We start from the raw sequence: 26,294 nt of genomic DNA, 5'->3' as shown, positions 1-26,294 counted from the left end.
CCGCCTTCCATAGGATATCAGGGCTGGAAGGGACCTCAGGAGGTCATCTCGTCCAACCCCCTGCTCAGCTCAGGGCCGATCCCTGATTTTTGCCCTGATCCCTAAATGGCCCCCTCAAGGATTGAACTCACAACCCTGGGTTTAGCAGGCCAGTGCTCAATCCGCTGAGCTGTCCCTCCCCCCTGCTAGCCGCAGAGGACACCGGAGGAACAGGGAGCCTCTCAGCAAAGCTCTAACAGAACATTTGGGGCTTTCCCTTTCGGGCTCGCGGGGGGGGGTGTGAAGAGCAGGCTCGGGGCCGGGGCTGGGTGTCCCTCCAGCAGGGGCTCTGGGGCCATCTGCGGCTGGACCGCCCAGGGCGCTGGGTGCTCTGCCTGGCAGCACGGCGCGGGGCTTCGGCCTGCTGCGCCCGGGCAGCTACTGCAGCCTTGAGCGCGTGTCGTGACACGTGACCCCGGGGGTCAAAGGGGAACCGGTCGGTCACGTGACAGTCAATGCCTCTCTTTCCAAAATGGCCGCCTCCTCCCGCCCGCTCCCTCAGCCCTGGCGAAGGCCTCTGCCCACAATCAAGATGGCGGCGGCGGCGGAAGCGGTTAGTCCGGATGCGGAAGCGCCGGGGCTGGGCCGGGGTGGCGGCTGGCAGGGTCGGGGCTGTGGGGGCCTGGCGGAGGGGGGGTATGAAGCTGCTGCGGGGGCCGCTGGGGGCTGCCCTGGGCCTCGTGTTGCTGCTGAGCCCGGTGCGGACGGTGGAGCCCATCAGCCTCGGGCTGGCGCTGGCTGGCGCCGCCTCAGCGCTCACCGGCCTCATCTCCTACCCCCGCCTCTACTGCTACTTCAGGGAGTGCTGCCTCCAGCGGGAGGGGGCCCGGGCGGGCGCAGGTACGGGGGGTGGGGTTGGCAGTTATGGGGTAAGCACAGGGTTGGGGAGGGCTTGAGAGTTGTCGCGGTGGGGTGGAGTTGAGCTTGAGGGCTCTTTATGTGGGGGAAGGATCAGGGGCCCCTAGGAAGATGCACCCTGAGAGAGGGGGTCAGGGCAGGGTCGCTGGGGAGAGGGATATGGGGCAGCAGGCAGAGGAACGTGGTGAGGAGCAGGGACAGGCGATTAGAGGTTGGATGCCAAGGAGGTGCAGGGAGGCTGTTTTGGGGGGCTCTAGGGAAGATGAAGGGAGGACTGGGCTCTGCCTTCTTCTAAAGGGATGTGTGGCTGCTTCCAGATAGGAGGAGGAGTAAAAGGGGGTATGATTATCTCCACAGGAACATGGCGTAGTGTTTGGCAGCTGGAACCAGAGCATCACATGCTAGGGTCTGTAGTCTCCACTGGTCATATCTATATATTAAAGAGAAAAGTGGTTGCTCTGTTCTAGTCAGGGTAGCTCTTTGATCCCCCTGGCAGCTGCCCTGGGATGAGCAAAGTTTGGGCACCCTGAGATAATGTTATCAAAGGGTCCTCTGTACTGAAGCAGCTTAGAAACACTAAAACTTGTCACCGTCTTTTATACTTATCTGATTGGTGTCTTCTTCATTCAGCGCTCCAGGAGGATTTGGACAAGAAACTGTTTGGCCAGCACCTCGTGAAGAAGGTGATTGTGAAAGCTGTGATTGGCTTCTTGAACAATACAAACCCCAAAAAGCCTCTCACCCTCTCCTTGCATGGATGGACTGGTACTGGCAAAAACTTTGTCAGTAAAATAATTGCCGAGAGTATCTATGAAGGAGGCCTGAACAGCAATTATGTCCATCAATTTGTGTCCACTTTGCATTTTCCCCATGCACATAGTGTTGGCCACTACAAGGTAAGAGTGTATTTTGGAGCTCATCATAGGGAAGTGTGATTGTATTAGTTTGTAAAGGTTATGGGATCGGCAGTACTAGCAAGTGAAGACTTTTTATCTGAAACAGTAAAATACAATGTATGTCGAGTCTGAAGTGCAAATGTGTAAACCGTAACATTTAGGGACTGATTTCCCCTGGATGTAAAAAAAAAATTGTTTATGCATCCTCTCATGTTTCTATCTAGAGGGAAAGGACACGGGTAGGGCATTAACATGGGACTTGGAATGGAGAACTGAACCCAAGTATCCCACCACAGGCTTCCTGTGTAACTTTGGGCATGTGACTTAGTCTTTCTCTGCCTCAGTTTCCCAATTGAAAAATGTGGCTAGTAGTACTTTGTCCCTCAAAGGGATGTTGTGAGCTGGATACATTAAAGCTTGAGAAATGCTGAGATACCACAGTGACAGGGGCTATATAAGTACCTCAGGCAGGTAGATATGTGAGGCAGCACGGTTTAGAGAAATACCATTGTTTGTGTTCCTGAATTTTAATCCTGAATCTACCACTGGGTTGTGTGAGAGAGTCTCTTCTGCGGTCTGCGAGATGAGGATGAAACTTTTTTACCTAACAGGAGTATTGTGCTGATTAGTGAATGTTTGTACAGTGTTTTGAACATGTAAACACAAAACGTATGCATGCTGAAGACTTAAAGGAATGGAACAGTCTATACATAAGCTTTTAAAATGGAGAATTCTACTTTTTCTCTAGTTTATATATTTCCCCTTGTAAAGCTTTCTATTGTCCTGCCCCAGCTGAGTCTTTCCTAAATGCAGTGGGAGAAATGGATCTTTATGCTCTTTGTTCACTTACAAAGAAAAACTGCTTGTGAAATTTACCATGTGGACAGTGCTAGAAATTAAAGCCCTCTTTATCCAAAGCACAGGCAGTGTGTCTTCCCTGCACTGCCTCGCCCATGTGCAGGAACCAAATAATAGTGAGACTGGTAAAATGATGATGATCACTGGAGGTGATCAGCAGAGTCATTGTTGGTTTTAAATCAACTGTCCCAGTTCCTTTTCTTTCTCATTGCTAATCTTAAACGTAACATTTAACAGTGGGTAAACCCTTGTGCCATACAATAAAATACTTAAATGAGGTTAACCCCCTTTCTGAACAAAACTACACTTTTGAAAGGTTTTTAATCACCTCCAGTTAGATTATTTACTAGGGCTTAAAGCACGGGACTAGGAGTTATGATTCTAGGTTCAGTTCCTAGCTGTTCCTGTGATTTTATTATGTGACCTTGGCTAAGTCACTTAATCTCTTGCTGACTCAGTTTGTGCAACATTCATTAGTTGGGTAATGTTTTGAAATCTAAGGATGGAATATGCTACATGACTGCAGAGCATTAGCACGAGAGAAAATAGTTTTGCCCCACTGGGCTTCACTTTGTCCTTCAAGCCAGATCACTGCTTTGTATTGATGTTCATTCACTGGCTTGAAGTATAGTCCTTTTTCATAGATACCTGGCAGACAGATTCTGGTAACTCACCCGAGTTCTTAAGGTTATTTTAACAACAGAATGCATTTCTGTTACTGTTCTTTTTATCATTGTTTACTGTTGACCTTTTAACCAGTTTTGGATCAAGAAATTCACAGAATTACAGGTACACAATTGAAGTTACAACTTTTGAATGGAAAGGGGTGATCTAAAATCTACATATTTCCCATGTCTTTAACGTGATATTGATGGAAATGGAATTTGCGTTCTCCTTTATTTTGTGTAACATAGGACCAGTTGCAGTCTTGGATTCGGGGAAACGTGAGCGCCTGTGGCAGGTCAATCTTTATATTTGATGAAATGGATAAAATGCATGCAGGGCTCATTGATTCCATCAAACCATTCTTGGACTATTACGAGCAGCTTGATGGAGTGTCCTATCGGCGAGCCATCTTCATCTTTCTCAGGTAAGGAGCATCTGTGAAATATTTGCAATGCTATAAACTGAATGCTCTGCGAAACACATCCAGCTGAAATCCTTTCCCTCCTTCACACAGCAATGCAGGGGCTGAAAAGATAACAGAGGTGGCATTAGATTTCTGGAAAAGTGGAAAGAAAAGGGAAACCATGGAACTCAAAGACCTGGAAGCTGGAGTGTCTCTGTCTGTCTTCAACAATAAGAATAGTGAGTAAAATTGGTTATTCCTGTGTCTAAAAATCCTTCTCTTTGAAAGGGTGGTTCTTCATCTATTTCTGGTATTTGTCAACTGCCTCTCCTTTGGAGAACACCTAACTGAAACATTTGTTTCTTATCATGGTCCCAGTGGTAATCATGGGATTCCCATAATATTTCACTCTTTACATAGTTTGACTCTTCAACAGACTATATGCAACTTTTAAGTGAGATTATTTTATGCATCTTTTTGCTGCCTGTGGCAGTGACCTCCTATCTCTGATGAGGAAGGTTGCCATGCCCCATTCCAAGACTGTAGATAGATTTATTTGGCTCATAATTGGAGGGTCCACGATAAATGCCCCACCCCAATCCTTCCTTGCCCTTCAGAATTGAGGGTGGATGGATTGCCAGCCTGAGTTAGTTCTCCTTAAATTATAATTGCATAGTTGTGTAGTTACAAAGTTATTTTTAACAATAGCTTAGAAATAAACCTTCTAACAATGGAACCGGATTATTACAGCTCTCCAACAGAGCAGTCTACAGGATGACAAACTAAGAAATGCACTCAGTGACTGTTGTGTTAAACGATGGATTCTGCATCTGTTGGTTGATGATGATCTTTTGAGCAGCCTTAGGATGAGAGAAAGAGAGAGAAACTGCTTTTACCATGGTGAAAGTGCACACAGGTTTATTTACCAAGAGACAGAGAGAGAAACAAAAATGGCGGGGCTAGAGTTGATGTGAACTGGTGTGGCAGCAGCAGTTGCAGCTCCGTGTGAACTCCAGTTTTCAGGCAGGGAGGTGCCATGGTATAGTCATGAAGTATTCAGACTGATGCTGTTTGGTTGCTGGTTTGAGATGGAGAGGAGTGGTGCAGCGTGAAGGACGTGGGACTGCTCTGTAATTTATTAACATTGTAGGTGACCTGGCTCTTGAGAAGTATGGATAAATAGATGGTTTTTAAAAAAAATTTAAATCTGACTTTGTTTAAATTTTTTCATTTTTGTTTTTAAATCTATTTAAAATTAAACATCTGGTTATGACAACCTATGCTAAGGTCTAAACTTACTATAATCTATTAACATTTAAATTAAATAAAAAATATTAAGCATTACATGTTTGCTGCCAAATTTTAAAGAAAGTCAAACCACTGAACTGGTGGAAGTCACTGGCCAAACCAGCGTTCGTTGAAGTGCTAAACCAGCTTTTGACAGCAGTAGCCTCTTCAGCAGAGAGAGTTGTTGGGTTTTTTTTTGGTTGGTTGGTTTTTACTTTATTCAGATAGGTCAGTTCAATGACTCTTTCATTCAACAAAAAGAAACCAATGGGAGCTGAAGAAACAGGAAAACTTGTTTTCCTCTTCCGATCTATGCGTCAGAGGATGACGTGTACTAGTTCTAAAATCCTGAAGGAGATGATGACGTGAAACAAGCAGTTAAATTCACTAACCACAGATAGTATTTTCTTTGTTTAAGAAATCAGTTTTAAATGCAAAACATTTTGATAAACATTTTGATACAAATCACAAATACACTTATTAACTAAAAAAAATTTATCATTCACCATTTCTGGCATAACAACAAATATAAAAAATAAATATCTGAATAAATATAAATTAAGCTATATAACTGCTTAACTATGTATAGGTAACAGCATATCCTCTTAGTTAGCTTCTCCCACCCCCAACAAAAGCACCAAATTTAATGTAAAAGCTCTATTCAATTGGAAACCAACCTGTTTTAATGGTTACCAACCAATAAGAATCAACCTTTCTTTAGGAAAGTAACTAAAGTATAAATGCAAAACTCCATTAAAACTGATTATTTAATCAAGTTTTCCTGCTTGCTGATTTGCATTGATTAAAATGTGGTGGTTTTAAATCACTTTGATTTAATTCTACCCACTCTGCTGCATTGGGTTAAATATTGGGATATCTACTATGTGCATTTTAGTTTAACAGCAGGCGGTTGGGGAATAAAAACGTGCCCTCGTAAACACTTGAAGGAGGCTAAGAGAAAATACCTGGGATATTAGCTGTGAGGAACCTACTTCCTTGGCTCCAGCCAAATTACAGAGCTTGTTTTGCCCAGCCTGGGAATCAAAATGACAATTTAAAAGACTCTCTGGCAAGAGGTCAGGTAGTTGTTTGTGGGGAATAAACTGAAACACTCATAGACCCTGCTGGAGGGTCTGAAGCAAAAAGGCCTTCCTAGGCTTCCAAGACAGGGAGATGGTAAGCCATAGGTAAGATAGACATGTGCATGGCCCTTTGTTTTAAAATCCTCTTTGTTATGCTTTATTCCTACTGCTAAGATTAAACAATACTTTGGTTTGAAAAGGCTGTCTGGTCACTGTATTTACTGCTGGCCATGGGCTCCTGAAGGGAAGAACTGCAGGTACCCAAACCCAGTTGAACCTGTTAGAGTAAGCAAGGTTGATCCACCAGATACTGTGGCCAGGTCCCAGTCTAAAAGTGGGAGAATTGTAGAATTCTGCCCCAGGACAGGTAAAGGCTTAGAGCATAACACCTGAGGGGCCGCACTGAGACTGGAGAGCGGGCAGAGGCTGCATGTCAAGGTTTCAAGGCTAGCGGCACAACAGCTCCAATATGTGAGGTTTCTGTGTCCATCTTGCTTGGCTTAAAGTGAAGCCACTCTCCTACTATGGCAATGTGGGACCTTATAAAAAGAGAAGTGATTGTGGTAAGAATACAAACCAAGAGTAAACAACTTTAGGGTGGGTAGCAGGGAGTTGTGATAAATGTATCCCCCTCCCTACTAGCTGTCAGCCTCCACAAAAGGTGCACTAACCAACAGTATTTTTTGCAGGCGGCTTTTGGCACAGCAGCCTGATCGACAGAAACCTCATTGATTATTTTGTCCCCTTTCTGCCTCTGGAGTACAAACACGTGAAAATGTGTGTCAGGGTTGAACTTGAATCACGTGGCTACATGGTGGATGAAGAAATCATAACCAAAGTAGCTGATGAGATGACCTACTTCCCCAAGGAGGAGAAAATCTACTCTGATAAAGGATGCAAAACTGTGTTCACCAAGCTGGATTTTTACTATGACTTGTAATGTTTACAATGCTGTGATCTGCAAAGGAAAAAATGAACCTAATCACGAAGTGGAGAAACCGAAACATTTCATTTGTCAAGCACTTTTTAAAAAAAAAAAGGAACATTGTCATTTAATTGCCTGATGTAAATAAGTGGCAAGACACTTGTCTTTTTATTCTGGGAGAGCCCTGTAATAGTCATATCTTCAAAAGACATCAGTCCTGTGCCATGAAGTTAGGGAAGAACTGTGCATGGAGCAGTCACCCCTTCCAGAGCATTGTCTAACAGTACCTATGATTTATCTCAAATCATGGATTGGTTGATCGTTACAATTGTTCAGTGGAACACAGATATGTACGTTAGACCTGCAGTTTTGATCTGGTTTTAATTAGGTTTTAATTTGTAGAAATGGTTACCAGATGATACAGAATATTTTAATCAAGGCCCTTATAGTTGCAAGACCATTCCTAGGAGTTGTGGGTGGGGTATTTCCCAGACTGTCTTTGAGAGGTGGATATGCAGGTTTTTGTTTTTCTTAAAAACAACCAGCCTTGGTGCTTCCAGCTCTATTGGAACCAAAGTGAGGGAGTGAGCCCATATGTCCTTTTACCTAGCATTATGCAGTGCCATTCTTATAAAAACAAGGGTGTAAACTGTCCCTTCTAGTGCCAGACTGCATTAGCGATGTGGAATCCATCTCTGATAAGGGAAGGTCAGTGTGTGAAACAAGGCTGGAGTAAGAGCAGGAACTGCAGCAAAGTTGTTGACTATATCCCTGTAATGGAGTTAGTTCCTTCTTTGGCTGTTTGCTGTGAAGTGTAGCTGTGACACTGTCTCTTTCCTTTGTGGTAATGAAGAAAAGGGCTGTTTACTAAAATCCAATGTTAGGAGTTTGTTTCATAGAATCAGAGTAATTGGAAGGCAGAATCTGTTAAATCCTATTCAGTCCATGTGGCTGCTGTAAGATTTTCTTTAGTTTCAAACTTTTCTAAATGCTGAAAGTAGCAGTCTGGGTAATTTTTCACCCCTTTCAAGCTCTGTGTGATTTAGTTTTGATCCTAGCCTTACAAGGCAGTGCCATGTGGAAAGGTATGAAGACAGCTTCAAAACTACCTGGGAAAATATTTAATTACTGTAATGCCATCAACTAAAGTTACAGCAGCCCATCTGGCAGTTTTAGTTATAATTGCCAACACTGTTAACTTTTTTGCATTTCAGTTTCTAGATCTTACAATTTCAAAATAAGATTTTTATAATTCCCTCAATAAAAGTTCTCACCAGTAACATTTGTATATGGTACCTCTCTGCTATTTGCATATATTGAAGGGACTGCCTCATGGTTACCTTTGTATGTAAATTTACCATCTTACTATGCTTATTCTGCCTTCTGGTTAGAGGCATTCTGCTATGCTTGAATACAAACTTTCATGTTCATTTTTTGCGGCTAGGCTACAAAGGGGCTAGGTAGTGGAGAGAGACATGGTTCTTTAGCCATTGCTGAAAAAGATTAGCTAAGTTGTTATGGTTTGCAGTGTGAAGCAAGCGAGTAATTAGTGCAGACTGCTTGGGATTGTGCATGAATTTTCTAAAGCTATGCTAGTGCAAACCAGGCTCCTGTCTCTTTGTAAGAGGAACAGTCTTCCACATGCTGTAGTCTCAACTGTATTCTAAAGGTGCTTAAAACACTGACTGAATTTGTCCAGCTGCTAGAGTAGATTAAAACCCCACTTCCTCTTAAAATGCCCACTTCTTATTGATGTCACTAGCGTGGGTGACTAGTTACAGTAAGTGATGATGGCCGTGGTTATGTCTACATTGTGCCACAGTGCAGACCAGGGGTGTGTGAATTGCAGCAGGTACCAGGGTGCTGCATTATAACTGCTGTGGACGCTGTACCTAGTTTGCATTAATGTAGTCCTCTTCAAACAGGACTATGTTTCTAAAAAGTAGATACCTTTTAGTTCATTCCAGCAGTGTCCACATGGGACAATTAAAATGCAGCACTTGGTGTGCATTGCTTTTTGCACCTCTGTAGAGAAATGGAGCAGCAGGATTCAAGCCTTTCCTGTTTGTTCTTGTTACATTTGGATAACGTAAATTAACTTAAAACTGTTAGCTCATTCTCAGAGGTTCCCTTTAACCTGCTGGTTTCATAACCCCCAGGAGCCTGAGTTTTTGAAACTCGCAGGGCAGACCAGCTGGAATAAGGGTGTATTGCTCCAAACAGTCACTATTTGATGGCTTTCCTGAAATAATAAATTATAAGGATTACATTCTACAAGCTTATAGTGACATGATGCAATTAGCAGAGAGGGGAAGCAAGAAACTTCCATCACTGGTGTCCCTGGTGGTTTCTATCCAAGAAATCCTGCTCTTGTTTATATCACAATATCCTGAACCTCTCACTTTCAGTAGTGAAGAACATTACGCAACTCTGCCAAGTAATACTTTGCACTTCCATCCATTAGCGAACTCAAAGCACTTAATGCTGTTAGATTCCTACTGTGAGCATCTATGAGAGCACTGGGTGGGGAAGGGAGGAAAGAGCATTCACCCTGTCTTGCATAGAACACCAATTTCCCACTAATGGTAGGATGTTTATACTGGGCTGCTGGCATTTTAACCCTGCTGTCTAGATGATGGAGTGTTTAAATTCTAGCAGCTGAACTCCAGGGGTACTACCACAGTACTTACACTGTAACAGTGGGGGAAATTGCTTGTTGGGACACGGAGATCAAGTGACCTGGTCAGGTCAGAGTGACAATTAGGACCAAGATCCTGCTTGAATACATCCTATTACTGCTGAAGATATGTGGCAAGCTACATTTCTACAGATTGCATCATAGAAAAAACTGGCAGGAATGCTGAAGATTTGCTGTGAGAAGAGCAAACTTTCAGCCATTCTTGCCCAGTGGAAACAGGTAGAAATGCAACCCTTTCAGCTAAATCCCCACCTCAGGTCTATCACCTGAAAGGAGCATTACTTCTCTGACTCAGGAAGGCCTTCCACCTCTATACTCCTGAATGGCACCTTTGCAAATTGCATTGGTGTGGCTGAACTGGGGCACTCTGCTGTATTCAACAAAAAGCTACAGGGAGGTCTAGCTTATTCTTACCTGCTCCTTCCTACAAGGTATCCTTGTAAGTCAGTTGTTACTTAAAGATGGCCCGACTTCATCAGACCAAACTTGAGTGGAAGGAACCTGAGATACCACAGCATGAATGCCTAGGTGTTAAGCAGTCGAATGGCAGTGTCTACCAGCTGGCAGTTCTTTAATAAGTCAAAAGGCAGCTGAAGGACAAAAGACATTTATTGCAGCTATCACCTTTTAGAGTTTTAAAAACTGCATGAGTACTTTACATTCAGATCAGAGCTACTAGACGTTTGTGGGTGCAGTGTTTAGAACCTTTTTGAGGAGGAGTTACCAATAAAGATAAAACATCGCACATCAAAGCAACAGTCCAATATCCCAAGGTTAATAGCTAGTGTCCACTTCAAGTGATTGCATCAGAGTAAACAGTTTGTCACAGTTATGACAAAACCACATGCAAGGTTATAAAAAAGCATAACTGACTCCTTCAATTGCAGAGGTTAAGGTGAACATTTAAAGCTTTCTTGCTGGTAGTTTGAATAAAAACAGGCTTGATTTGAGACATTAATAAAAAGCAGTTTTCCAAACCATCTTAAAACAAGTGTCAATGTATAAGAGGGAGTTAATTCAGCAACTACATAATAAAATCAACTTCCTCCCATGAGTCTTAGCTGCACTGATACTATGCTGCACATACTACATAGTTCACTTAATGTGTAAGTTAAGCTTTCTTATCCTCCATTTATGTAAAGGCACTTCCAGCTCTCATGTGTGGCAGAGTAGGAGGGAGAAAAAGAGTTAGAAAGTTGAGTCTTTGGTGAGTAAGCTGCAATATGAAAACTCCACCCTTACTGGATGAGTGAAGGTTGATCCTCTCCCAGCTTCCTAACCCTTCAGGTTCCCATTTCACCTTGCTGCTGGGAACAAGATGTTTCACACTGACTGTGCCAGACACAGGTTCTTTAATAACTATTAAAAATAAGGCTACGATGGGGGAAGATTGTTCTTTGACCATATTTCCCACTCCCCCCCCTCCCCTTCCCAGTTCTGTAGGAAAAGATTTTGTACTTCCATTTCAACAATCTAGTATAAAATAGTATCAAAAATAGACTATTCAAAATCATTTCTACTACAAGGTAACATTCAAGCAAGGTGTGTGTCTGGGGAGGGGATGGGGGGTATTGCTGGATTACACAGCTGTGGCTTGGAGGAAATGTAAAACCTTGTGGATTTCACGCTCACCACTGTGCATAGATATTGACCTGACACGTTGTAACAGTCAAACCTTCATGAATGTTTCCCCACTGAAAGACAAGACACTTTCCTGAGATGCTGTAGCAGTCAAACCCCTGGTGAACGGTTCCCCCCGCACACTGAAAGGGGCAGAAATACCCATTGGTAGCCAAGCACACAGCCACTTGGACTCCCTTTGATTCAAATTTCATATGAGGAGCGGAAAGAATAGAGTCTTTTGGATAGAAACCATGGAGGGAAACAACTAATTTCTCCCCAACCCCAGATTTCTTTGAGTTCACCTTAACGTTCCACATCACCAGAGCAGGAGGCATGAAGACAGTCTGGAGTCAGAAATGACTCCAAGGTCCTGCCCTTCCATCCCTGGAGAGCTGACCCTCTAAGCACAACACTACCAACCCTCTGCAGAGCACAAGGAGTCCTTCCAGCACAGTGGCATTTGAACTAGCAAAGCATCAAGGACTCTACCAGTTCCGTTATCATGGACCCTGGGCACGCCAGCTGAAGTCAAGGCCGAAGCTCCTAGTGGACCTTCCATGTGCTAGGAAGGGACTGTGGCCAAATGGAAGGATTCCTTCATTTTACTCCAGTCGTCTAGTAGCAAGGGTTGGAGGGAGAGGATGGAATTTTTGACAATCTCAGCTGTTAAAATACAATGCAGTGAAGGCTGTATCCAGTGATGAATGCTATGATCAAAGATTTCTAGAGACTATCCCAGATTAAAAAGACAACACTTGGGTACTGCATGTTTAAGGAAGAGCATTGGGGTTTAAAAAAATAAAAGAAAAAAAGTCAGTCATTCCTAGGATCCCTGCCACATGTCCCAAAATATTAAAAGTGCAAAGAAGACAGACTTCAAAATGCCATTAAAAGTGCTTCAGCGAGGTAAAGGGGCACAAAGTTCCTTGTTCCACCTCAGTTCCATATTGCTCATAACCTCTCCCAGTAATACAACAGCTTCTGCTGCACAAGCTTGCAGCCTTTATCAGAGTAGATTTTCTCATCTTTTGGGAAGAATGTCATCTCGTTGGCCACCTCATCGACGATTGCCTCGTTGATTTTCTTGCCACCAGACTCGATTTCTGCCCTGATGCACATCTTAAGATGCTTGTATTCCAGGGGCAGGAAGGGGACAAAGTAATCAATGAGGTTTCTGTCGATCAGGCTGCTGTGCCACAAGCCACCTAGAAAACATCAGACAGGAGGTTTGCTTAAATGGTCAGGGAGAACATCTGTAACATCCTAATGACAGTTCTGTCCTCCATTGTCAATAAATACTTGCTCCTTGTTTTCCAGGTAGGTGATTTTACTCAATGACAGATGAACAGCCCCCTACCACTTCCAAACATGAAAGGCCCAGGCACTGCACCTAGGTCTGACACCCCTAGGGACATTATCTAAGATTTAGACTTTGATTCATATTTGTCACTTATAATGGCACTAGCTTGCACCAGGCGTAAAGCAGGAATATTCTGTACACAGCTCAGTCAGTGCACTTCAATCCTGATCTGCAGTACCCTCTGCTGGTCCAGTTACAGGTCTTCCCCTGTGCAGAGGTCTTTGATTTTACTGTTATCAGTGGAGCCCTACCAAATTCACAGCCATGAAAAATGCATCACAGACCGTGAAATCTGGTCTTGTGTATGCTTTTACCCTATACCAGGGGTTCTCAAACTTCATTGCACTGTGACCGCCTTCGGACAACAAAAATTACTACATGACCCCAGGAGGGGGGACCGAAGCCTGAGCCCACCTGAGCTCCGCCACCTGGGGGGAGGGCAAAGTCAAGCCCAAGGGCTTCAGTCCCAGGCAGGGGACCCGTAATCCGAGCCCCAATGCCCAGGGCTGAAGCCCTGGATGGAGATGCTCAGGCTTTGGTCCCAGAAAGTCTAAGCCAGGCCTGGCAACCCCATTAAAATGGGGTTGCAACCTACTTTGGGGTCCCAACCCACAGTTTGAGAACTGCTGCCCTATACTATACAGATTTCATGGGGGAGACCGGTGTTTCTCAAATTAGGGGTCCTGACCCAAAAGGGAGTTGCCGTGGGGGGACAAGGTTATTTTAGGGGGGGTCATGGTATTGCCACCCTTCTGCGCCGCCTTCAGAGCGGGGCGGCTGGAGAGCGGCGGCTGTTGACCAGGCACCCAGCTCTGAAAGCAGCACCCTGCCAGCAGCAGCGCAGAAGTAAGGGCGGCAATACCATACCATGCCACCCTTACTTCTGCGCTGCTCCCTTCAGAGCTGGGTGACTGGACAGTGGCAGCTGCTGACTCAGGGCCCAGCTCTGCAGGCAGCAGTGCAGAAGGAAGGGTGGCAATACCATACCAGGCCATCCTTACTTCTGCACTGCTGCTGGCGGCAGCTCTGCCTTCAGAGCTGGTCTCCCAGCCAGCAGCCACCGTTCTCCAGCAGCTCAGCTCTGAAGGCAGCGCTGGCACGAGCAACAGCACAGAAGTCAGGGTAGCAGTACCTCAACCCACTCCCCATGATAACCTTGCAACCTCCCCCCGACAACTCCTTTTTGGGTCAGGACCCTTACAGTTATATAACACCATGAAATTTCAGATTCAAATAGCTGAAATCATTAAAATTTATGATTTTTAAAATCCCATGACCATGAAATTGACCAAAATGAACCCTGAATTTGGTTGGACCCTAGTTATCAGGTAGGCAGCTGTCTTCTAAGAACCAGGCTGGGATCATCTAACATCATTTTCACTGGGACCCAAGTTAGGTTATAAACTCAGGTCAATCCGCAGAGGTGAAAAACATTGGGCATCATTTCTCCCTGAAACAAACATTCTGTTGGGTGAGGACCCGATCCTGAGAGCTGCAGAGTGCCTCCTGAAATGTGCCAAGCATCCAGTGAAATCAATGAATTGTTGTGCTCAGAGCCTGGCAGTATCTGGGCCTAAGTGCGTGGGAGTGCGAGTACAATAGTATTACACAGTTAAAGAGGCAAGCTCGAGCAGCACACACCGAGCGAGGATTTTCTGTGGAGTTATGAAGTAAAAGAACGTCCCACTCATTGGGAAAGTAACTCACTATTCTTATTATTGAAGACTGCTACAGATAACAGAGGCTCCAGGTCTTTCAGCTGAATCTGCTTCCTGTCTTTTCCACTCCTCCAGAAGTCCAGAGCCGCTTTATTAATTAAATCCCCACCGGCATTACTGTTCATGAGAGAAAGAGTTTAGTACAGACCCAAGACAGGAAGAGTCCAGCATCTCTTCTCTAGCAGGATTACATTTAACACTTGTCTGGTCTAATGTTTGTCTGCATGGCAAACACTGTGTCACCAGAATAAAAACCTTAAACCAATGCCAAAGTCATTTAGGACTAAATTCCACATTGTCCCTACAGCGTTGGTTCTGAGCCACAATACCTCTTGCTCAGAAGAAATGGTCACATAGCTCCCTCTCAAAAGAAATCATCAGCTAAGCACATGTGATGGGCCCGCTGAGTGATGCAAAGTAGTCTCTCCACCACCCTATAGTGAAGCTCCCAGCACATGGAATGAGGGACAGATTCAGGATCTGATCTCCAATCTGCCGTTTAGATTACTAGACTAGACTATCAGATTGGCCCACTTTAAGGTGTTATGCACTACAGTCCTTTGATGGATGGAGGCAGAATTGCTCAACTATATCATAGGCCCTGCAATGCAGACAGCTAATGGACATTCTTCTTTAGCTCAGATAGCACATGCTTTTTGACGGAAGAATCTGGGTTCTATTCCTGCTGATGCTTGGAAGTTCTTTGTGGCCAAGACACATACCACAGTGACAGCGAAGGCGCAGGTGACCCTGGATTTGCCGTGGTAGACAGACAACAAACCTGAGAAAGATAAAGATGGCTCTCCGGTAGGACACCCCATCAATCTGCTCATAATAGTCTAAGAATGGCTTGATGGCATCAATGAGGCCAGGGTGCAGTTTATCCATTTCATCAAATATGAACACGGACCTGGCACAGGCGCTCACGTTACCCCGAATCCACGTTTGCAATTGATCCTGGAACAAACGAGAAACACACATTAAAAAACTAGGTCCCACTTGTAGAAAGCGCAAAAAACACCTGGGAGGGGGTGTGAGTAATGATCCTTTCAATGCTCTGATTATATCCAGCTTCCAGAAGGGAGGAATATGACCACTACCTTCACATGCTGCTAGGATGTGAATCCTGTTCCAGTTATTTGATGAGAGTCACCATAAAGCACATTATTTCTTCCAACCTCAGTTGAACAGTTAAAGCATGAAGATCGTGGTTCAAATGGAAGACCATATAGGGGAAAGGAAGAAATTTCTTCTACAGTACTACTTCTACCATCTACTTGACTAATAATAAAAAACAAACAACCATCAAAAATCGATTCCTGAAATGTTCAGTTTTAAACATTTAAAGATGCTTTGAGTACGTAACTTTCAGTCTGTGACTATCCTTTTCATGGAAATTGCAGGGAATAAACAAGGTGATCAGCACCAGTCACTTATAAGCCTCTGAAATTACTGTTCCTTACAGTCACCTCATTTAGCTTGAGCAAAGGACATTTCACAACAGTGAAAGCTGTAAAAAGAAACGTGAAGGGTAACCCCAGGGGAAGGTAGGCGAGGAAGTAACTTTTAATCCTTTGAGGAACACTGAAAAGCAAGAGTAAACAGACTTGTCTGTTTCACTTTCCATTTCTTAGCATTTAACTCAGTGCTGTTGTGTTCCAGTTTCTAGCACTGCAGGGGAATATTTAGATTCCACCTCCACAAACTTATCAGTGAATGTTTGAAAATACACAGAAACACTAGCTGGATACAAGAGTTTGTTATTTGAGATCTTGAGACACCTACGGATTTGTACATCAAGAACAATCTAATTTCACAGGGTAGCATTTAAATGATTAATATTTACTAATATCACCAAGGGGAAGTTAAAATTTGCTTTCTTACCTTATACAGTTGAATCTGATGTTCATGTGGGAAGTGTAGTGTGGCTATAAAGAGATGAACAAATTTGCTTTTCTGTCCCGCTTTGTGAATGCTCTTTGCGATGAATTGGCTGACAAAGTTTTTACCCGTGCCTCCCCAGCCGTGTAGGGAGAGAACAAGTGGCTTTTTGGGATTTGGGTTATTTCTGAATCCAGTCACTGCTTTCAGGATCACGTCTTTGGCAAGGTGCTGTCCAAAGAGTTTATTATCCAGATCCTCCTTCAGTGCTGAAGAATCCAAGGAGAAAAAGAAAAAAGGTCATTTGAGAAGAACAAAGATTTCAGAAAATGGCTTGCAAATTGAGTGGCATCATTAATCCCATTTCTCTCTCTGGGGAGTCTGGTATCTTTACCTCACACTAGGAAACATTAGAGGGGCCTCGGTAACTGCGCTAGGAAAACAGAGCCCGATATTGATTTGCACTTACACCAAGGATCTCGAAGTGTTTTAAGAACGCTAATGAATGTGGCTCCCAGAATGTCCGGCTGCGGTACCTGAAGTATCAACCCCATTTCACAGATGGGGAAACTTCAGACAGAGAAGGCAAGGGCTTTTCTCAAGGTCACACTGCAAATGAGTAGCAGGGCTGGGAGTAGCACCCTGGGGTGCTGACCCCAATTCTCCGCTCTTTCCAGTAAGCCAGGCTCCTTCCCCTTAAACCCCGGTCTATCCCAAGCAGCTCTCCCTCCTCCCATGTCCCCTCCACCGCGCCAGCCTGGGGCTGCTGGTCCCCCAAGGCTCGCTGGCTGGGTCCCGTTCTGCCCCTGGTGTCCCTGCCCCCCAGTTCCAGCCTGGAGCTAGCGCCCTCGGCAGCACCGACCCAGTCCCCTGGGGTTCGATCCCGGTTCCGTTGGGCCAGCCCCCCGCCTCGGCTCCCCCCGGTTCCGCTCCAGCTCCCCGGCCTGGTCCGGTCCCCTTCCCCCGGCTAGGGCTCGGCCCCCCTGGCCCGGTACCGGTACCGGTGGTATTGGGCCGGTCCGCCGCCCCGGGGCAGCACTCCACGAAGCCGCAGTAGAAGCTGGGGTAGGAGAGGTAGCCGGTGAGCACCGAGGCCGCCCCGATGGCGATGCTCAGGCTGATGGGCTCCAGCGCGGCCGAGCCCGGCGCCAGGAGCCAGAGCAGCCCCAGCAGCAGCTGCATGGCGGCTTCAGCGGGCCGGCCCCGTCCGCGAGGGAGGCAGCGGCTCGCCGCCGGGGCCCGGTAGAAACTACGACTCCCGGCGGCCCCTGCGCCGCGCCCAGCACTTCCGCCCCGCGCGGCGCTCCGCCGCCATCTTTGTGAGGGGTGATGTAGATTCCCGTGCTGGAAAAGCGCGGGAGGGAGCGTTCGGGCGACAGCTACTTCCGCCCCGCGCGCACACGCTTCCTCCTGCCATCTTTGTGAGGGGCGGATGCAGGCAACGGCTTGGAAGGGAGGGGGGCAGGGATAGGGACAGGGACGTATGTTCTGCCCAGACCAAGCCTAGGTGAGGCGGTGCGCTGGCTTCTGGCTCCATTGAGGAGCCTGGTTTCCCCTGTTTGTTTCCCATCCTCCCTGGAAGGGGGGGTGCGTATTACAGCCTCTTTCCCTCACAGCTCTGGGGGTGCTGGTGCCACCACAGGTTGCGACACAGCATCCCCTGGGGGCGCAGGAGACCAGTTGAAAAGCTTGTGTGTCCCCCCCCCCCGCTCGGCTGTGACGCCAGCCAGCCTGTTCTCACCTCATGATGCAACACGATGACGTCAGAGTAAAATGTTCTCATCACAATCCCCCTTCTCCCACAAAGGCTCCCATGGAACGAGCTCTGCAGGTGGCAGAGTCGCACCCTTTCTCCGATCCCACAGGCATTCTGCTGCATTATGTGTCTATCACAGCCCAGAAGATACCTTCCTTTTCATGTAAAGTGTCAGCGCGGATACCTTTCCTCACCATGCACTGGAATAGTTTGAACCTGTCTGAACCGTGTTTCTCTCTTATTTGTTTACCATTACAGTTTGAAAGCTACACGTCCGCAGCAGCAGCAGAGTGCCCCGTGCCAACACCCACGGATGGGAGAGGTAAATCATTGCAGACTATTACAAAAGAGAGTAAACAGTGAGCCAGCCACGGGTAAATACACAAAGGACTTCCCAAACTGCACTAAATCCTACAACCACCAAGAGAAAAGAGCCTGAGGGAAAATTTCATTTTAAAATTCCAGCAGTTGCAAGTATAGTTGTTTGAGGATGGGGGTGACATCATTGTGTTTCTTTGTACATTTAAGAAAGCAGGTAGCAACTGGTGAACTGACCGTTTGAAAGACAATAGAAAAGAGCGTTATAATAGACAAGGCGAGTGAAGATGGAAGCATGGATGAGGATTTCAGCAGAAGTGAAGCTGAGTCACTATTGTGCCCAGATCACTAGCCCCAGTCACCTTTGGTGTATGTTTAAAAACTCTGGGGCTCATTCTGATCTCATTTAGCTAGATCCAAGTCCAACTGAAATCAGCAAAAAGACTCCCCTTGGCTTAATTGGAAATTCACATTGGTGTAAATCACAAGTAACTCCATTTAAATCAGTGGAGTGTAAAAGGGTGTGAGATTAGAATCAGGCTTTCCATTTGCTCCCCTTTACTAAGCAAGTTTCATTTTGTATTTTTGCTTCCTCAGTTTTATTTCTGCAAGTTTTAATGGGTGTCAAACTGTCCAAATTAAGCAGCTTCTGCATTTTTCAGCTGTACATTTCCTCCTCTTTAAGTAACCTCGGTGTCACAGAGTCACCGGGCAATGCTCTGGAACTACTCCATACGAAGCCAGTCAGGACTCTGGGGGAGCATGCCTCCTCTGTGAGCATACTGTCTCCAGGGCAAGAAGCTTACACAGCTTTGACCTTCCTGGGTCTGACATCGGAGCATTCAAGTATCCCCTTCTCACACCGTGCACTTCCCACAGCAAGTCCGCACAGGCGGGGCTCCTGGGGAAGCCAGTGGGCCCTGCACCCCAATTCCACAGTCAGACGTGACTCTCAGCCAGCCAGTAAAACAGAAGGTTTATTAGATAATAGGAACACAGTTTGAAACAGAGCTTGTAGGTACAGAAACAGGACCCCTAAGTCAGGTCCATCTTGGGGGCAGGGAGGCCAGATCCCAGGTCTGGGCCTCCCTCTCTTTCCCCAACCAGCTCCAAACTGAAACTCTCCAGCCCCTCCTCTGGCCTTTGTCTCTTTCCCAGGCCAGGAGGCCACCTGATCTCTTTGTTCTCCAACACCTTGAGTTGGCACTTTCAGGGGAGGGCCCCAGGCCACCAGTTGCCAGGAGACAGGGTGTCAGCCATTCTATGTGCAGAAAGCATCACACTGACCCTCTAAGGCTCTGCAACAATCACACACCCTTATCTCACCACCTAGATACTTAAGAAATGCATAGGGGAAACTGAGGCACCCACATAGTATTCAGAGAAAACATTAAGAACATTCCCACTTCGTCACACTCGGTGTTTGCTTTTTTGTCTCGCCTTCTTTTCAATTCCATCAGAGTCATATTTCTTGTGCTAAAAATACTTCGTTGGTGCTTTGTCAGGGAGGAGTTACAAGGAAATGATCAAGTATTAATCCAGGGCAAAAATGTAGGTGGTGTAAAAAGTAGTTTTTCAAAACCTGACACTGACAGAAACCTTTCATGATTTGTTTGACTCAATATAAAAAAGGGTTTATTGTTGGGATTCAAACATTCCCCTAGTGTGTTTGTAACCAAAACATTGCAAGAAGAGGCTAGAAAATTAAACTGACTTGCACCAAAAGCATAACTGACTAAGGTATCTTCATTATACCATCAGAGTGAATTGCAGCAAGGAAACACTCTGTATAATTGGTGCGTGTACGTTTAAGGATCTAAGTTGATGGGTACTTTGGCAGAGATCAAGAAACTCATCTTCTTCCCCTCCCTTATCCCGCCCCAAGAATCTCCCTGACAGGATCCTTAAAAATATTGTAATAAAATGTTAGGGAAGATTTAAAAAAAGCTTAGAAGTGGGGGGGGGGGCTTATTTGAGCTCCAGGCTTTTTAGAGCATCATTCTAAACCATAGCACCTCTGGCCTATTCTCTAGCAAATCTCTGTCCATAACCAGAGTTTTCTAGATTTGCTGTTAAAATCAAAAGCTCACACAATCATCATTAATAGAGACTGGTGAGGAATTAAGTGGGCAAGCAAACCTGAGTCAGTAGTTCTGTATATTGGGTCCTTTTCTTCTGTTGCTTTTGTTTTTCCTTTGTTCATATCCCTGGAAAAACAAGGCAGGCATATCTGTCTTGCCTACTCTGTACTGCCTCCCTTTGATCTTGATAGGGGAGGTTTGTCAAGAATCCAGAGAGATAATTAAGAATAAATACCATATTAATTTTATTTTACTTACAGCAGCATGTTTTGAAGGTAGGGAAAGGATGTACTGTGTTATGCTGAGATGAGGAAGTTATCTTTTCTCTCCAGTAACAGTGTGCCACAGGCTTAGATATATTAAAGGGCAGTTCCCTGCCCCAACAAGCTTACAGTTTGAGAAGATACTGGTGGGAGAAGGAAAAAGAGACTTGCTTTCTTTTCCTCCTTGTCCTTGAGCACTTGGCCCTTCTAGGTATCCAGGTTCACCTTTGAGGCCACAGTTTTGCAACCTTTGCTAGAGTAGATTCTGTCATCATTGGGATAGTCGGACATTGCTAAGGCAATCTTTATGATGAGGTCTTCATCTTCTTGGTGCCCTTGGTAGCGCAGCTCCTCTTGGATGCACTCTTTCACATGTTTATATTCCAGGGGCAAGAAAGGGATGAAATAATCCACCAGGTTCTTCTGGATCAGCTTGCTATTCCAAAAACCACCTGGGGATGGAGGGGTGGGAGGGAAAGAGAGAGAGATGTCTGTCCATGCATAACTGGAATAACCACATGTCACCACAATGTTTTGTTCTTCTACAAAGCCTGCTATCTGGGGATCTGAAAGCACTCTACAAACACTATTTTACCTATGTGGGGAGGTTTACAGTTGAGTTCTTTAAAATAATTATGTTGCAGGAATATATTGCTACATATCAGTACTGCATGGCTCATTCCACAGAGAACTGGGGCTGGATAATATACATGGGATCCCATGGACCTCACAAGCTCAGAAGTACTCACTGTTCCTGTTATTGAAAATCTCAGCGGATAGCATAGACTGCAGGTCTGTCAGGGGAATTTCTTCTCTTCCCTTCTGCCTCCTCCAATGATCGAGCGCCACCTCTGTTATCTTGTCCCCTCCTGCGTTACTGTTAGGAGAGAAATGAACTGGATCATCAGAATGACCCTCAGCAAAGTATTATCTCAGGAACAACACAAAGAGCCAGATTGTGCCCCCTAGATCCATGCACGGAAGGAACCCTAAGTGGGTGAGTATGACTTGGGGAATCTATGCACAGCTTATGAATTCTGTTCAATATTATGGACTCTCAATATGTATCTTTCTATATGTATCCATCAGAAGAAGAACTGGAAAGAGCAGTGAAGCAGTTACAAATGGGAAAGCTGCAGGAATAGACAATATAAAGCTGAGCTGCTAAAATCTGGTGGGACAAGTGCTGTCAAAGCATTAGGAAAAATATAAAAGACGGTATTGGAGAAAGAGAAGGTACCGGAGTGGCTAACGGTAACATTTGTACCAGTCCTGAAGGAAGGAGATCCTGTCACTCTGAATAATTGTAGAGGTATAAGTCTTCTGGCTGACATGAGGGTAGGACAGGTTCAGGTATCACATATGGACAGTCTCTTCTTGGTGACCAAGGAGAGAGTGTACAGCAAGGTACCTGAACCTGTGCAATCAAACTGTAGCCTGGTGAAAGCCTATTAGCACCTGCTTCTCCCTTAGCCCTTGCTGACTCTATTGGGTCACAGTTACTCACTAACCATTGGATATCCTTACTTCAGGAAGAGGAAGATGGCCTTGCCATAGTAGACGCCATTGATAGCCTCGCGATGACTGAGGTACGGCATGATGGAGTCAATCAGACCATGCGGCATCTGGTCCATTTCCGAGAAAATAAAAAGCGACCTCGGACAGACACTGACATTCCCTCGAATCCAGTTCTGCAGCTGCTCCTGTGGGGATGGGCAAGAGGGTCAGTGAGCAAGGGGAGCTGGAAATCAAGATTGGAGCTGGATTATTTTTTTGTGGGGGATTCCACCGGTACTCTATCTTGGAGGGACTATTAATGTAATGCTAATGATACGTAAAGGTAATCAAATTTCACGTGTAAGAGTCTCTCATTGACTTCAATGGGAGCAGGATCAGACTCTCAGTACCTACATGTGTGTCGGCAAGGAATTTGTCTGGATATTGACTTCCATGAGACATTAGGTATTAACCGTTGCCAGAGGGTCTAATCCTGAACTCATTAAAGTCAATGGGAGCTTTGGTTGAATAGGGCCGGGGGGAGAGAGGCAGAAATACTGAAAAGATGGACCAATAATCTGATGTGATGTGGTAAATTCTATGTCTCTGTATATGAGGGCTATAGATTCCTTGGGCTGTTGTTCGCTGACAGGATATAGTCGGATAGAATAGGTCTCAAATTTGACCTACTTCCTAAATGTTATAATCTAGTGACGAATGTCTAAATCCTCTAAAAGAGTGCACTGTTTATGTAGGACCTGCAGTAATAAATTTGGGGCAAACTGTGTGCCTAAAGCAAGAACTGTCTTGAACCTCAGTTCAAACATTGAACCGACCCAAGTGTTTGGAGAGGTTCAACAAGTTTGGCGAACTTTGTATCATTTTTCACTCCTCTCTGCACTGTCTGGTGATGTCCAGGATGGGGAGCAGAGATGTTGAAATTCCCTGGGCAGTGTTATTCGCGTACAGCCCCGTATGTGATCTGCATGCAGGATTCCTGACCTATCCACCCCATTAAGAGGTAGAGTCACAAAGGAAGTACCTTATACTGCTTTATATGTTCAGCGTGTGGGAAATGCAACACTGCATCAAACTGATGGACGAAGCTCCTTCTTGCTTCATGACTCTGGTACAGGTTCCGTGCAATGATCTTGCTGACAAAGGACTTGCCAGTGCCAGTCCAGCCATGGAAGGACATCACCAGGGGCTTCCTGGGCTGTTTGTCTCTGGAGTTTGCGCTCAGTGCTTTCAGAATCACCTGGGTGGCTAGGTGCTGCCCAAATACTTTCTGTTCCAAAACCATCTGCAGGGCTGGAGGCATGATGGGAGGTCAGCATCAGGAAGCACTTCATTGACCCTCCCTCCGCATGGTACTCCTGAGCCACAGATGGGGAGAACATTCCCAGTTAGTATTATCATGGGGCCATTTCCCTATATAATGGGAGCTGTAGGCACTGAGCTGCACCCTGTATCTGGCCCTCAATGGCTGTTCATGGGAGCCAAGCAGCTTGCACGGGATACCTGGAGACTCCCAATAGGAATATCACTGTAGCTGGTGCCTCATACATGGCCCTGGGATGTGATCCTGTGGTTCTAGGGGGACATGTTTGTTGAAATTCCTGGATCCTCTTTAACCATCTTGGTGGCACATAAGGTACCTAATAAGTGAGGTAAGACATGTCTCCCTTGCTCCCCCCGTTCTCAAAGAAGAGCTGACATTTCAGTGGCAAAAAGCACTTCAAGGTATACCGCCTATAGGCGGAGGGCTGGAGGAAATCTGTGTACCTTGAAGTAAATGGAGCTATGCTAGTTTTCACCAGCAAAGGATCTGGCTCAGAATCTGCATTATAGTCCTGCAGGGAAAGGGTTAATTAAAGGCCCAGTGTTACTGGTGCTGAAAACACAAGAAAGGGGATTTCCTAGGCTGGGAGGCTCATTGTTTATGGAAAGTTTCCAACCGGCCATTTATTGATCATTTCGGTTTCCACTTCTCGGCACTAATGTCCTGAAGGCAGGGCGAGAGCTGCTGTTCAACTTCCTCTTTCACTGGGGAGGCTGCTTGCTTCACAGAAATGAAACGGAGAGACTGCAGAGCTCAGAGGCAGGGTGGGCTAGTGGAGAAAGCCTGGGACTCTGAACCTAGCAGTCCTGAGCTGTAATCCCACCTCTAGCCCTGACTCATGCCTCCAACATTCTCACCAGTGACGCTGGACCCTGCACAGGGGGGCCATGGCCCCACCACTTTTTACAAGCGACAGGGGCGAGGGGGTGGAGAGGAGCAAGCTGGGGGGGCGGAGTCTTGGGGGGAGAGGCGGTGCAGGAAGGGACGGGGCATCAGGGAAAAAGGGTGGCATGGGGGGGCCACGTTTCGTGCACCGCTGCGCCCCCCCCCCCACTTTTAGGAAGTTTCTGCCACTCCCGGTTGTGAGGTGTTTGGGTGCTCAGCTGGAAGCAGGGGCATTGGGAGGATTAATTAGCTCACGGCCTTCAATTCACTCCTGGATTATGCCAGCATAAAGCAGGGGATTCCTGGCAAGGGAAAAGTCCATCAAAGGAGAAATTGTTGTGACATGAGGTGTCTGCAACCTCTTCTCTGCCAGCAAAGACCTGTGGCATGGGAGGAGGGGCATGGCCAGCGCGGCTGGGGCATGCAGTGAAGTCGTCCATTCCCTGGCCAGTCTCTGCCAGCTTGAGCCCTGGTGGGAAGGAAAGCTGACCTCTCCCATCAGAGCCACTGAGGGAGGGTGGTCATGAGAAGGCAGCCTGCACTGCCCCGTTAGAATCCCTTCACCCAGAATGCAATAGCATTCCTGAGGTCGGCAGGTCCCTCGGATTCCTCCGCCCGCGTCATCACTTTCTGCGCTATTACCTGGGATGTCCAGGGTGTCCTTCATGTTGCAGCACTCCAGGAAGCGGCACTTGAGCCAGGAGGCAGGGGAGAAGAGCTGCCACATGACAGCTGCCCCGCAGAAAGCAAGTGAGGTGGTGATGGGCTCCAGAGCTGGCACCAAAGTGGGCACCAGAGCGAAGAATCCAGCCACATTCAGAAGCTTCATGGCAGGAGCTGAATGCCAGCCCGGCTCGATGAAAGCAAAGGGGAAAGCATCAGAACGTGACTTCTTGATGTGTTTCTGCAATCTCAGGCTGTTCTGAGAGCTGGAGGCTAGTTCCCATTAGCCTGGGTAAGCCACTGATGCAATAACAAGAGTTGAGTCATCATCACATTATTATATTTGGTGTTAGCCTAAGAGGAAAGTCCCATCCTGAGCCGGGTTATGTCCCTGTTGGGGAGTGTGTGTGGGGGGTGGCGAGCTTCTTCGGCTCACTCCTTCATGCTCTCGTGCAGCCGCTGAACAGGATCCCAGCCTCAAGATTTCTAGAGGGAGCTGCTAGTGTGTCTACTGCCACACTGTGGGCTCATGCCTCGCTGGGCATAGCAGGCTGTCAAGACCCTGCACGTTTGCAGCTTGATCCCATGAGGTGCTGAGCTCCTTGAATCCCACTGACTTCTGCAGGAGTGGAGGGCGCTCAGCACCTTGCAGGACTGAACCTTTCGCCAGCAGATACCAGGGGGAGAGCATCTTGTTCCTTTTTAAAGTGAAGCCCTCTACAGAGCAGGTTCCCTTGACAGCGCTGCCCCGGCAAGGTGTCTCAGGGTCATTCTGAGCAGCTGCAGTCTCCATGCCCTGCATGGCTTGGTCGACTGGAGAGGATATGCAAAGTCCCAGATCAGGAACAGGATGCGTGTAGGCTTGAAAACCAGAAACAAATTCGTCCTCTGGGCAAACATTTGAAATCATTTCCTCTGCAATGACCAGTAAAGATGGCCGGAAAATGATTTTTCCCCTGTGGAAAAATTTCAGGTTTTGTAAAATGCTGATTTTTTTTCAACAACCCCTCCGCCGCAATATTACCGACAGAAGTGATTACTCTTGGTTTTGACTAAATCTAATTTTTCAATTAAAAAAGCTTTTTGTTGGAAAAATTCCAGCCAGCTTTATTTACCAGTCAAGACTTGTGTTAAAGATTTGGTGTCTTCCTTTCACCAGCTGATGGCTGGGGATGGTTGCCTGCAATGGGGTGTC

General features: G+C 46.1%; 3 protein-coding genes across 15 annotated transcripts; 1 reads left to right on the top strand and 2 right to left on the bottom strand.

The window, feature by feature from the left end:
- Positions 1-601: 601 nt before the first annotated feature.
- On the top strand, positions 602-23,011 carry LOC102939863 (torsin-1A). 12 transcript variants are annotated; one of them, XR_005222581.2, is made up of 8 exons: positions 641-879; positions 1,528-1,793; positions 3,566-3,741; positions 3,832-3,959; positions 18,309-18,372; positions 21,357-21,709; positions 21,802-22,024; positions 22,245-23,011. XR_005222581.2 is itself a non-coding variant. In XM_027823572.3 (5 exons), exons 1-5 carry the CDS (start codon positions 603-605, stop codon positions 7,027-7,029), a joined length of 1,098 nt encoding a protein of 365 aa, XP_027679373.2. In that variant the 5' UTR covers position 602; the 3' UTR covers positions 7,030-8,294. The 12 variants fall into 12 exon arrangements, 5 of the variants coding, with proteins under 5 accessions (XP_027679373.2, XP_037736024.1, XP_037736025.1 ...); XR_005222580.2 differs by lacking the exon at positions 21,802-22,024 and having other exon boundaries at positions 21,597-21,709; XR_005222582.2 differs by having other exon boundaries at positions 21,597-21,709; positions 21,802-23,011.
- LOC102940081 (torsin-1A) lies at positions 10,304-17,671 on the bottom strand. Its single transcript, XM_037880100.2, has 5 exons — positions 17,296-17,671; positions 16,298-16,563; positions 15,195-15,370; positions 14,403-14,530; positions 10,304-12,540 (listed from the first exon to the last, which is right to left on the bottom strand). Exons 1-5 carry the CDS (start codon positions 17,474-17,476, stop codon positions 12,287-12,289), a joined length of 1,005 nt encoding a protein of 334 aa, XP_037736028.1. The 5' UTR covers positions 17,477-17,671; the 3' UTR covers positions 10,304-12,286.
- LOC102946237 (torsin-1A) lies at positions 20,671-25,337 on the bottom strand. Of its 2 annotated transcripts, none has more exons than XM_037880102.2 (5): positions 25,079-25,337; positions 23,252-23,520; positions 22,240-22,415; positions 21,462-21,589; positions 20,671-21,164 (listed from the first exon to the last, which is right to left on the bottom strand). In XM_037880102.2, exons 1-5 carry the CDS (start codon positions 25,263-25,265, stop codon positions 20,920-20,922), a joined length of 1,005 nt encoding a protein of 334 aa, XP_037736030.1. In that variant the 5' UTR covers positions 25,266-25,337; the 3' UTR covers positions 20,671-20,919. The 2 variants fall into 2 exon arrangements, with proteins under 2 accessions (XP_037736030.1, XP_043386068.1); XM_043530133.1 differs by having other exon boundaries at positions 23,252-23,585; positions 25,079-25,180.
- Positions 25,338-26,294: the final 957 nt, after the last annotated feature.

This window comes from Chelonia mydas, chromosome 16 (assembly GCF_015237465.2).
Source record: "Chelonia mydas isolate rCheMyd1 chromosome 16, rCheMyd1.pri.v2, whole genome shotgun sequence".
NCBI classification, from domain to species: domain Eukaryota; kingdom Metazoa; phylum Chordata; order Testudines; family Cheloniidae; genus Chelonia; species Chelonia mydas.
The sequence above is the reverse complement of the archived record's forward strand: the minus strand, read 5'-3'. Positions and strand labels throughout refer to the sequence as shown.